Source organism: Rhodamnia argentea, chromosome 1, assembly GCF_020921035.1.
Source record: "Rhodamnia argentea isolate NSW1041297 chromosome 1, ASM2092103v1, whole genome shotgun sequence".
NCBI lineage: Eukaryota > Viridiplantae > Streptophyta > Magnoliopsida > Myrtales > Myrtaceae > Rhodamnia > Rhodamnia argentea.
In genome coordinates this window covers 6,830,826-6,843,850 of record NC_063150.1, presented here as the reverse complement: position 1 = coordinate 6,843,850, position 13,025 = coordinate 6,830,826, and the positions used below count along the sequence as shown (strand labels likewise).

The following is a 13,025-nucleotide window of genomic DNA, read 5'->3' as shown; positions in this document are numbered from 1 at the left end:
GATTCTATAACAAACCAAGAATAAAGCAAAGACTGCAGAGCCACGAACATAGCCAGCAGAGCTAAAAACAAACAAAAGGCACAAAATGGAAAGTGAGATGATTGAAAGTTTAGAGCGATAAGCATTGTAAATCAGTAAAGCCAGAGACTATCAACCTCGTCGCAAGAATTACACCGATTAAACACTCTCTCCAACACATTAAAAGCACTACTCCAAGGTAACAAAAGTTCAAAAACTACTAGAACAGCCGCTGCATTGCCTGGAGATACGAGAATCTGCTAAACCTCATTTTGGATTCCTCAGAACAATGATAACAGAGTCTCCTCGCAGGAACATTTTGCTGATGAACCTATCTTTGTTGACAGGCTGGGCTTTCTTCTTACCTTTGCCTGTTTTGGGCACCTGAAATTGAGGAACACTATATCATGAATTTAACCAACGTGAACAAGATAAAACAGAGCACAAATTAATCTTTGACAGGGAAGACAACCTCAGTCCACATCTCCCTAACATTTTCAAGAACCATGTTGCAGTGTCGATCGAAGGCTCTCACGCGGCCCAGGAGCTTCTTGTTGTTCCGGCAGTTAATGAGCACCTGAAAAGACAACGAATCATCAAAAACTTACTCAAAGGCACATTACATTAGCATTGCAGGTATCAGATTGATGAATCCTAACTTGCGAACAATTAATGTAGACTGACAAGCACAGACAGATCTTTAAGGCACTTCCCAGATCAATACTACCACGACTTATGCGCACTTTATTGCCTAGTAATGAGAAACCATCATGATTCTGAAGTACAACTCAATCCACGTGCAACTACCAATTACCTTAAAGCACTTCTCGCGGAATAAAAAGAAGAAAATAAAATTGCATTCCAGTCTCACAACATTAGGTTCACTACCATCCTAGTTGTCGCACAAAAAATTCTCCATTAAACGTTTAAAAGTTAACTGATCAGTACTCCACACCATTTGGTAAAAAATTCCAGTCTATGATAACATCTCCATAGATGAAGTACACTTGTGAGGCCACTAAGATATCGTACCTGTGTATTGTTCTTAACACTCATCATCAGCACTGACAGTGGGCCTGTGTTAAATTCCTCTTCCTCATTCTTGCCAGCCTGTACCAGAAGGTATATGGGCTCATTATGAAATTGCTTTCACAATAATCAGTACATTCAGAAGTCAAGTTAAGCACAAATTTAAAAGAACAAATGTAAAGATACAGAGATGAAACAGTTGACGTATTTTCCCCGACAGTATGCTCGACACCAAATCATCATATTATAACCAAATTCTAGTAACAGCAAAAAGTTTTAAAAACCTTTGTCAGGCTGACATCCATACAACACATTTCTTTTAACATTCACCAGAAGAGGAACTCACAAACTTCTGTTTTCTTGCAGATCACCAGTTATATCCATTAAATGGAATTATAATGCACACCCAGCATGAAGATAAAGCTCATGATTTCCAACAATCATTCAATCTGGAAAATGTGCATTTCACAGTACACATGAATCCTGTCATGATTCATTATTTTCTCCTGATGTAGATCACAAAATCACCTCATAAACAATTTTGTGCAGAAGCATTTTACAGTAAGCAGAAGACCCTTAAGAATAGCAAAGCATGAGATAACAGATGTTTGTAAGATCACTTACGTTGGCATCCTCTTCCATTGGTCTACTGCAAAAGCAGAAAGATGTAAAAACAATGTGTCAGAAACTATCCTTGATTACTACTACAAAGTGCAGAGTAGAAAAAATTTGATAACAAATACATGTCTACCCTCGTGCAGTAATATGCAAAAGCTGACTTAAAGGAACATATATAGGAACAAATATACTCCCACTCACAAAGCATAGGTTTCCAAATCAAATCTCACAATTTCCTACACTAAACCACTCCAATCTGAAAATCAGCAAATATCTGTCATCGGCCGCCCCAACGTTGCTACTCAGTCAAGGCTCTTGTGCAACAAAAGTCTCGGTCTCTAACTATAACAAAACTTTCTAAATTGGAGAAGTATTTTTTAGGCCCTATTGTTGGGTTGCCCTTGTTATTCCCAATAGGATGGAGCGGTAACAGATCGATTCTTCCAAAGTGCGCCCCGTTTGCGCCGCTCACCATTCTGGTTTTGCCACCAAGTCTCTTGCTCTTTGTCTTTTTTTAGTGCGTATCTACTCCGATGTTTACTGGAGATAGACTCCTATCTATGCTAACTATCTTTGTCTGTCGCTGTTCCCTATGAAGCTAAACCTCGACTCTCGTTGACACTTAGTTTAGAAACGAAGTCTCATTTGATTTTGTTTTCAGCCACTCTATTTTTCCTCATGACGACAGGTGACCTCTTCAACAACCTTTCCCTTCAACCACGCAACTGGTAAAATTTCGCCTCTGAAGCTATGGTTGCTTAGGCCATAACAGCAAGGAGGGGGTTTCGACCAAGCAGTAGTCGCATATGCCAAACCGCACAGAGCAAGTTACGGTCGCTTAAGCCGTCGCCAGCAACCAAAATAAGTTTTTCAGTTTTACTAGCAACCACCTTGAAGGCAAAAATTATAAAACAGAGACTAAAATTTACACAAGAAGGCAGATTTCCAGGGAAGAAACGCAGCGGCCGCAAATAATCCAATGTACTTACATTTTCTACGCTCTAAAAAACAATCTCCCTAAGCGACAAAACCAATCACCAACTAACTGTGCCCCATCTAAACCCTCAATCGAAAACACATTAGGGTTTCAAGCAACAAAACAGATGCTATGAAATAATGGAAGATCGTGAAACCGAGATGGCAAAAAAGTAGCAGGAAGCTCGACGTACCTCATGTTGGCTCAGAAATCAAGCTCACCTGCAGAGGAGAGCAAACCAGGAGTTAGGGTTTTCGACAGCGTGGGAGACTCAACGAAGCTAAAAAGAAGAAAAAAAAAATTAGGATCTGCGAAACCAAATGGCAAAGACAACTGTACAGAGAGAGAGAAAGAACGAAAGAGAGAGCTCACCGACACAGTTAGGGTTTTGCAGCGATGGTTCTTGAAGCTTTTGCTCTCCGTCGAGACGGTGGAGAAGAGACTACTGCAAAGGGTGAAGTAGGGAGCGAGTTTTGAAAAGCCCAGGGAAAGAAAAGCGAATCGGAGGGTTTTAAGATGCTATGATCGTGTACGGTAATCAAGGCATGGCAATGATGAAATCCGACGGTGGACAGCTGCTTCCTACTTTGAGTGCGAAGCAGCTTATTACACGCGTACTCCGGTCCAATAGGCCCAACTGGGGACGGGTTTGGGTCATTAGAGCCCGAGGCCTCACCTCGAACTTTTCGGGCTCCGGCGACTCTTTAGGCTTGAAAAGCCCGGCCGGAAGCCAATGCTTTGAGAATTTCTATCTTCAACTCGAGACAGAAACACCATACACTAAGGAAGTGTCGTCATACATACTATTTAGATCGTAAAAACCCAAGTAATGATGGATGATTAAATCACAAATAAGTGCGAGTGGCCGGTCAAATTTTTCTAAATATGATATGATGCGTGTAGTCTTCATTTGACGATCGCCAAACTTTTTTTAGGGATGTAAGGAAAGTAAAAAGCAAGTAAATTCGAACGGAAATTTAAGATTTAATTCCATTATAGAAAGTTATCCATTTTTCCTCAAATGATTTCACTTGCCTAAATAGTTAGAATTGGTGTTTTTAAACCTCGACCAATCGACAAATCGATCCGGCCCCTAATTCGCAGGTCATTGTATCCGATCGGAACTTTAGGCTTTCGCATGTATGTCTCTGAATTTTTCACCTCTTTTAACATGACATTTTCGCCATTAATAATTACTTGCTATGTGGTTGGTGCTCCAAGCGAAATTTGACCAGAGTCGACTTCACGAGACACGTTGAAATCGACTTCTAACAATCGGGGGTCAAATTGGAAGAATGGAAACATCAGGGGGCAATTTGCAGCAACAACCCTAATAATGTAGGGGGGGGCAATATGTAATTTGTCCTTTCTTTTCAGTTTAATTTCTTGTACTTTCTAAAAGTCGACGCAGCCCAGGCAAGCAGTCAGCCTGGTTGTTGGCTGTCATGTTGCGAAACCTCAGCACGATGCTCAGAAAAGCCCCTGTTTTAACGAAATCTCATATGGGTTAACTCTGGAAAATCTCTGTGTAATCTCAATCAGTGACGAAGAATTCATGCTAATTCATGTACTTTATCTTTCTCCTGTTACTTCACCATCACCAATAAGCCGCTAGAAAGCTTTCCAAGTGTTAGTAACTTTAATCTTTCTGATTAAGATCATACAACCTCGTAATTCGCTAACATCCAACGGAAGTCGAGTTGCATTCACACGAAAACCTTTTTTTTTTTGTGAACATCTTGTATGTCTGTGCCTGAGCATCAGAATGTCCGACAGAGATCACATGGCAGAGTGCTGGAACAAGCGCCGTCCCTTCAATCCGCACAAGTAGCTTCCGTTACGCTGCCTCTGCTTGCCATTCATCGCGGCCCCTGCTGGCGAGGACGTCGCGAATCTCTCGATGACGCCGCCATTGCTCGACGGAAGGACGGGATCGGCGGGGAAGGTATCCATGCCGGCGTCTGCGTTGCAGCGCCTGTCGAGCCAGGCGATGATGTCGGAGAAGACGATGTCGATGTTGTCGTCGGGCTCGCCGGAGGTGAGGCCGTGCCACATGCCGGGGTAGAGCCGGATGGTCTTGTCCCTGCTGCTGGCCTGGTCGTACAAGGCCTTGCTCACTTCCGGGTCAGTCACTACGTCCGCTTCCCCATGCAGCACGAAGAACGGCAGAGTCACCTGCATTGCAAGGAGTCATCACCACCCCATGTCAAGGGTCGACAGCAGCGACAGAGAAGATGGTTTTGCGCACTTAACGTCGCCACTTTGAACCGATATACCACAAAACATTTTGCGCGGTTCGTTAAAACAACCACCTGTGACAGATTGGCATGCCTTGCCGCCAACGAATCGATGTGAAATGACTGTGAAACATAGAGCCTCCTAGATTATAGTTGTCATTAGGCGAAAACTCAAGTCTTATCGACAGAACGAGAGAAGTACATGTCTCCCCTTTGAACTGCATTTTGTTTTCAAAATTTTGATTCACATCAGAATGAGTCTGAAGTATGTCCTTTTCACGAAATAGACACGACTGACTGGCACATATCGAGGTTCGGGTCTATCATTCCATAGCCGGAAGTCAATCTATTTAATCAAATGTTGGCTAGTGCCTCCTGGAAATGCATGCGCAAAATGTCCGAGTTTAGCGGAAATGATTCCATACTTCTGTTATTTGCTTAAGGATGAAATAGGAAAAAAACAGATATTGAGTATGATAAGATTGCAGAGAAAGAATTGTTACCTCATGTAAAGTGTCTTCGAGCCTCATACTGGCTCTGAGCATCTCCAATGCCGTTTTCAGCCGTGGCTTGTCTTGATATATCAACTTGTTGTTTCTCAGCTGCAAGCATCATTGGAATCACAAGCACATGTCACTGCTGATCCGCTCAACCGAACCGAAACAAAAAAAACCGATGCATGAAGAAGCAGGCAATGATTATCAACCTGTTCTCGCTTGATAGGGTCCTTGAAGGCAGAATCGATGACATCCTTTGTCGGGACTATCTTCCATTTCGGTATGATCTCTTCCACCTTCGTCAACAGGTTCACCACCACCGGGTGCGGCTTCACCTTCTCTGATATCTGCATATTTTATTGTCACAAGAAACAGAAGAGGTGTCACTGTGTCAGATTGGCCGAGTCGATGAGAAACCCGATACTTGCATAATTGGATTCGTGCTAACGTCCATCCACGGAAGCACTTGTTGCTACCTTGCACATGGGCGCCACGAGAACCGCGCCGGTCCAAAAGACGGGGTCCTTCTTGTGGAGAAGCAGTGCAACAGCTCCTCCCATGGACTCTCCATACAGGAACCTGCTCTTGCCTCTGTACTCGTCTTGAGCTGAAACAATGTTAACAGAGTCGGCCAAAGTTAAGGAGGACACATTGCATCAGGTCTCACTCGAACACAACCAAGTAGTAAGAGATTGCGCCTTACCGCAGACCGACTTGAAGAAATCGTCGCAGTCATTGACTATGTTGTCGAACTTCTTGATGTAACATCGGGCTCCCATGGAACGGCCGTGACCTTCATAGTCGATCCCAAACACCGCGCATCCTGCTCTGGCCAATCTTGTTCCACATTCTGCCAATCATATCACCAAAACCACACCAATGGATTGAGCTCCAAAACATTCTCTCCATTTCAGATCACTTGCAGTGCACATTACAATGAACCATTCTGGGATTGGAGAGCTAGTACATGCACTATGCACAGCTTGTCCCTGCCCCAAACCACGTCCCCATATCTCCAAACAGAAGCGACAGAGGACACCACCTATTTAATTAACATCTGCGGTATGCTTTACTATGCGTTTGCATGGCCAAAATTTACAAATTTTGTTACATCGAACTGAATTAGACCAGACCAGTTTAGCTACATGAATAGCTTAATATGGATGATCAGTCTTTACAAAGGAGTGCTTGCTTTGTCCACCCGAATCATCCCAATAAGTCTGTACTTGCATTTCCATCTCAGAACAATGTGCACACAAGTAGGTGCAAGGGGAAATTTTCAGAACTGGCCGCTCGTGAAAATAATCATCTTCACGTGACGTTAGACAGAACAAGGAATCCCAGTTCCATTTCGATTCGCTAGGACCAATTGGGAACATCTAAATTATGAGGAAGAGGGTAACAAAACAAGCTCCGAATCGGATGAGGCTGGATGATGAACAAAGTGGCAAGCCATGACAAGAAAAAAGTTAAAGGTTTGGTCAAGAATGAGATAAGAAAGAACAGGACAACCAGCACCCATGCCCATGCCCATGCCCATTCCCGAGAGACAGGCCGAGAAGGACAAGGAAAGGATGAGGACATCAATCATAGACCTTTCTGGTTTTCCACCCACAATAGTCCCACCGAACAAGCCGCCTTCATGTGCCGAAATCGACGAGCATGGGAAGAAGATAACATATCCTATCATATCCGTTTTGTCCTAAAACGTTGAGGATTGGTGGAGGAGATGGCGTCAATCATAGCGGTTGTGCGTGTATTAAGTGTCAATGGAGAAGAACTTAGACTATTAATGGAGACATCTCAGCGACCTGAGTTACGACCGAGAAACGATTCCTCTCGAAAGACCCGAGCGATCCTCGGGCACGACGCGGGGCGTACACGCATGGTTTGACTTTGGTTCATGCTTATTTTCAAGAAATCGACAAGGGTAGAAATCTGTTCTTGAGCAGGCGGAGAGGGACCAATGATGAAAATGGGTAAACAAACATCGTAGAACAGATGGCCAAACTGAAAATGTGGTGACGGGACTAATAAGGAAGTTGGAGGACAGTCAACAAACCATCTTTTATCCAAGAGAGAGAAAAAAACAGAGTGGTTGGCTTTCCCCTAATTACTACGAGTCTACAACTATGATCGACAGCGAGAGATCACCCCCATAAGTAGCCGATTAAGATCGTGGGGTCGCGTCTGCTAATCTCGAATTTACGCCGAAAATCTTAACATTTACTAAACATATTCAAACATGGGAAGTTATTAATTACAGAGCATGCTTCGTACATAACAATTCACGAGAAGGGTGATTTTCTTTCCATTTAATTGCTTGATAAATGTAGAATACTTCGTTATAAAAATCTTTTTTACTTATGAATTAAGACATTTCCATGACATGTCAAAGGGGTAAGTCTCATGGGTAGCGACATGGTGCTTTTTTTTTTTTTGTGGGGGGGGGAGATGGGCGGCACCCAAAGCAAGAACGACTAAATAAACTCTTTTCTAGATTGTGATCTAGTTAGCAGTCCTAGATCATAAAGCAGATCACAGCTCAAAAGTTAGACTAGAAGAAGATAATTCTTTTGTTGATCTTTTTGCATTTTCTTTTCGTGCCCATCAAAGTTCTTAGTATATTGCTTCTGGCAAGCTAGCTATAGATAGGGCTAGTTTCGAAAATCTCAAACAATTAACACAATGACAGCCTGATTTTTCTAAAGATTAAGAGAGGTAATGCTGCCATAAGTGTACTAAGATTTTCAGACGTGTGGGTTGCTGCTTAAACTAGTTAATCATCAACAGAGGGGGAAAGCAAAAACTCAAAAACAGAGAGAGAAGGAGGAGAGAGAGAGCATCCGTGAAGAGAAGGCAAGAAAGGTGCTCTGTTCAGAGACGCCATTCGCATTAAATTACCTCTCATGAAGCCACTGCACTCCATACCATAACCTGCAAAAACCATTAAATGTCCCACCTTTACTTGATACACACACCGAACCCCACCAACCAAATGTCAGAGAGAGAGAGAGAGAGACCATGGCAAATGAAAACGAGCGCTCTCGGAGAGGACGAGCATGGCAACCATCTGCAGGTGAAGAGCTGAACCCCTCTCGCGTTCTCTCTGTACTCCTACACGCACAAAACCCCCCACATTTCATCAGACATCAACGCAAAACGCGACTCGCGCCAGCTTAAACGAATAGCCCCGAGAAATGTCAATGTCGCAACGCAGTCCGACACGGTTAGATGAAAGTAGAGAAACGAAGAATGGGCGACGTGAAGCGTGTATACACGGATATTACCTCCTGGTACACGACCTCCTTCATCTTCATTGGCGAGCAAGTAACATAAGAGATCGAGCGACCGACGTAAATGCCAGGGGCGATAAGAGCCGAGCTCGAACTCTGCTCAGAGGGCCTTCGATGAGCGATTTCAGAGGCTGAAAGGACAGAGACGTGTCAATGGGCGTTTGTTCTTTTTTCGCAAGGAGGAGGAAAAGGAAAAATGGGAACTTTGTGGAGAGGAAGAGACCAGAGAGCCAGAGAGGTAACGCTACGTAAACAAAACAAACGCAGGTAGAGAATCTAGAGAGAGAGAGAGGGAAGGTGATGTGGAGAAATGGAGAGGGTGATTCGCCTTACGTGCAGGGGAAGATTATATGTAGGATTTTGGATTTGTGGGGTGCGACCGAGCGAGGCCGAATCACTATCCATCCGGTCCGGTTCATCCTTCATCACGTTTCCCAATATTCACGGGTTCTCTCTCTCGATCCATCTCGAGACCTAACTAATAGGGAAAATGGACCCAAAAAAAAAAAAAATCTAATAGGGAAAAAGAACGGGCAATCTTATAAGGCCATTGCAAAATCAATTTATTAAATAACGTGACACTCTGTTATTGAATATTTAACATGAACCGATATTGCCACCTTTCCCACCATTGGCTTCACCACCGCCTTCGTCAACGCCTCCTCCGACCTCGACCTCCCTTCCCCCAACCCTCCCGCCTCTCCGTCATGGAAATCCGACGCTTTATTCACTCTCGCCACTTTGCCTTTTGATAGTAGCCTAGCCATTCTCAAAACTTGGAGTAGAAACTCCGATTCCGGAGAAACAAAATCACCCAAGTGAAGTAGAAAAAGGACCTCCATCGCAAGTTGCAGCCACTAATTTTGCCCAGAAAACCTCGGCTGTGAGGTTAGGGTCTAAGGAAGAGGCTAAATTTGTTCCCAAATCATGGATTGTGAGTTTGGGGTTTCAAGAAGGGGTCGAATATGGGGCAATCACGCGTTAAACGACGCCGTTTAGGTCAATCCGTACTGACTTATAGCGCCGACGAGCCACGTTGATGGCAAAAAATGTTAGAATAGTGCCATGTTAGGTTTTTTGGCGTCTTAAGTCACCGATGGCATTTAAGTGATTTTTCCCAAAAAAAACTTTCCTCTAAAACGAGAGTCGTACGAAACTCGCGCATATTCAGCGTCCTTTTTTCCATGCACGACAAATATCGATCTCTCAACCACTTGCACGCAGTTCCAATTTGCACATGTTGCTTTCACCTGGCAGTAGTCATGTTGACTCACAACTAGACCTATAAGTAATAGGTGAAAGAGTTTTTAAATATTATATTACGCTCCCGTATGAGAATTTAAACCTTTTTAAAACAATTAAGAGAGGTGTTCCCTAAAATCTTAGAAAGGGAACTTAGCCCCACTGGATAATTTCCCTAAGAGATTTTCATGATAACAAAATTTAACCCAAATATTAAATGAAGTTGTTTAAGCGTGTAAAGACTTAGTTGAGAAAAACCCCTCATTAATTTTGAAACTTGAGAAAACAATCCTATATTCTCTAATATGTGAATTAATGCAATGAAATACTGTTTTGCAGGTTTATCCTAAAGTGTATTCAATTGTTAAAGAATAGTTACACATGATTAAATCTGTTTTAGGGTGCTCGGAGGCTATTTTAAAGGAGCTCAAACGTTGTTTCAAGCTCGAGCTTTGAAAGAGTATTTCGAAGTACAACAATCAGATTATTACTAAATACTTTTAAAATAATATATTTGAGGTATTACATTATCACAATCGTAGCAAATCAAGCAAGATTCGTTCTTGCGGATCATCAATCATGAAGATCATTCAAGAGCGTGGATTAAGGAAGTCGAGGATGGCTTACCATGTGAAGAACTCTATCTTTGAAACCCCAGATCATGATTGTATGGGCAATCCGATCAAAAGAGAGATTCTTCTTTTAAATATTCTCAACAACTACGAAATCATTTGTTTATAATCTCATCCAAATGGAAAGCTTGGAGAGTGATCCTACGGAAACAACCGCTAGTTTGAAAGGTGGAGGAGCATGAAAGAAGACCTTGAGGCTGAGGAGAAAAAAAAGAGATAAAACAGAGTCTATAACTCCAAGTTCAAGAGAGCTTCAACATCCTTCATATACTCTTGATCCAAACATTATAATACTTAGAAATTTATACCCAAGCGAGAAGAGTGTGTTAGGCAGGAAGCCTATCAACTTAAGAGCGATCACTATGTTGTAACTTCTGAGCTATTCACTAGTGGAATCCAACTAATTGGCTGGCTGTCGCCTTGAAAAAGTGGACATAAGCTTAAATAAACTCAAATCACTATAAACTCTTTATGCAAAATTCTCTATCTCTTAATCTCTCCGTGTTTTATTCATGATAGTCGACTTGTGCATAGTCAGACTACGAGGTCATCTCGAAATGCGGACTCGAACAATCACCGAACTAAATTCTGAGCATGTTTGTTTTAATTCCGCAATATTTTCAAACAAGTTTTTATCATAATGTGTTCACCCCCTCTAGGTGATCTCACTAGCCCCGACACTATTAAACCATGCAAAGACTAGATTCTGATTCTACAAGATTTTGGAGCCAAACATCACTAAGTCTGAAGGCAGGGTGTAAAACCAAATTTCACTAAGTTGGCCCATTCGAAATTACAACATTTTCTTATTCAATTGCTTAATAAGTGGGCCATGGGCACTTTTTAACTAAATCCGTAGCTTAATCTATTCGGTTTCGTTGCACTATTCGATTAATGATATCAACATTTGCTTACTTTGAATTTCTTCCTCTTTGTTTCCTAAATTTCGCCCCCTTTTCTTATTCAATTGCTTAATAAGTGGGCCATGGGCACTTTTTAACTAAATCCGTAGCTTAATCTATTCGGTTTCGTTGCACTATCCGATTAATGATATCAACATTTGCTTACTTTGAATTTCTTCCTCTTTGTTTCCTAAATTTCGCCCCCTTTTTGTCTTTGGAAAAATTAAGGGCCCGAATTGGACCTTATATCAAATAAGAGCCCGAAATTCACTTATTATTTCAAATAAGGAATTGATCAAGGTATTTTCATCATTTATACATATTTTTACCTTTTTTTCCTTTTTCTATTTCCTTTTTCCCATCCTTTTCGCCGGTGGCTGACCATTGCTTGAGATCAGCCATCAGCGAAAAGGAAGGAAAAAAGAAAGAAAAAGAAAAAAAAGAAAAAGAAAAAAAAATAAGGAAAAAAATAAGCGCAAAGAAAGGGAAAAAAAAGAAAAAAGGGACAAAATTCAAAAAATGAAAATGACGAAAATATCTTTAGTCAAGCCTTTATTTGAAATAATGAGAGCACTTCAAGATTTTCTTTGAAAATAAGCACACTTCAAATCTTTATTTGAGAAAATAAACACACTTCGAGTATTTATTTGGAATTTCCCTTTCGTCTTGTGATCTCTATGCTTCATCTTGTTCAATTCTTCAACCTTCTTTCTTTCAATGTCATTCGTTTTCTTGATTGGTCCTCCTCATCATGCGATGCCAATTCTTCAACTCATTCAATAGCGGACGGCATTAGAAGCATCAAACTGGGAAATGACGGCACATAAACTCCCCGCCGTCCGGCGGAAATAACTTTATTTCGTGTAATCAACATGATGCTTGAAAACCCAACAAGAAATTAGAGAATCCTATCCAAGATCCTTTAGTAATTTCACGATTAGTGGTGCCAAATTCAATTATATTTGCATTAACAAACGATAGCCCTCGCGAGCGATTGCGCAAGCAAGGAATGTGTGTTTTCTCTGATGTTGTAACTCAACGTGAGCTCAAGCGAATATTTTAATTGATCGGCTTCAATTGACATGCGAAAGCCAATGAAGAAAATTGGTCGACAACGATAACGCTATCTGATATGACGGACATGATCAACGGCACCATATGACGCGGGGTGTGTAACCTTCTCGTTCACTAGTTTCACATGTTGAGGTAGTTCGAACAAAGGTCACACGGGGTACCTAGTTTGAACACTTACTAGGATTCGAGTTTCGTGCGGTTTTATCTTTGGCGCGATAGTTTCTGCATCTCTTCACGAGCAAAAACGCCGAAGGAATGATGTAGACGGATCTTCCGAAGTGCTTATAAACCAATTCCCCATCCAATTAGAAAAAGCTCATCATAAATTTGCCGTCATATAATCGCAAAATCTTATATTTCTTTTTTGGCTAATTGTATCGAATTTCCATGTCGACACATCATGAAGATGTTAATAGTTTGATAATAAATGTCCTTATATCAAGTGATATAGATATGACACAATTTAGCTCATAGTGATGTAAATGTTACATCATTTACTTTAGG

The 13,025-nt window shown here is 41.7% G+C and overlaps 2 protein-coding genes across 5 annotated transcripts; both read right to left on the bottom strand.

The window, feature by feature from the left end:
• Positions 1–86: 86 nt before the first annotated feature.
• On the bottom strand, positions 87–3,133 carry LOC115750211 (small nuclear ribonucleoprotein Sm D2-like). 4 transcript variants are annotated; one of them, XM_030687411.2, is made up of 6 exons: positions 3,010–3,133; positions 2,835–2,857; positions 1,672–1,696; positions 1,051–1,128; positions 491–595; positions 87–402 (listed from the first exon to the last, which is right to left on the bottom strand). In XM_030687411.2, exons 2-6 carry the CDS (start codon positions 2,837–2,839, stop codon positions 286–288), a joined length of 330 nt encoding a protein of 109 aa, XP_030543271.1. In that variant the 5' UTR covers positions 2,840–2,857; positions 3,010–3,133; the 3' UTR covers positions 87–285. The 4 variants fall into 4 exon arrangements, with proteins under 4 accessions (XP_030543271.1, XP_030543269.1, XP_030543272.1 ...); XM_030687409.2 differs by having other exon boundaries at positions 2,835–2,862; positions 3,014–3,127; XM_030687412.2 differs by lacking the exon at positions 2,835–2,857 and adding an exon at positions 2,863–2,924 and having other exon boundaries at positions 3,014–3,101.
• A 1,052-nt stretch (positions 3,134–4,185) lies between these two features.
• LOC115750207 (caffeoylshikimate esterase-like) lies at positions 4,186–9,131 on the bottom strand. Its single transcript, XM_030687401.2, has 8 exons — positions 8,666–9,131; positions 8,399–8,492; positions 8,280–8,312; positions 6,079–6,225; positions 5,852–5,982; positions 5,585–5,722; positions 5,382–5,480; positions 4,186–4,816 (listed from the first exon to the last, which is right to left on the bottom strand). Exons 1-8 carry the CDS (start codon positions 8,693–8,695, stop codon positions 4,421–4,423), a joined length of 1,068 nt encoding a protein of 355 aa, XP_030543261.1. The 5' UTR covers positions 8,696–9,131; the 3' UTR covers positions 4,186–4,420.
• Between the last annotated feature and the right edge of the window lie 3,894 nt (positions 9,132–13,025).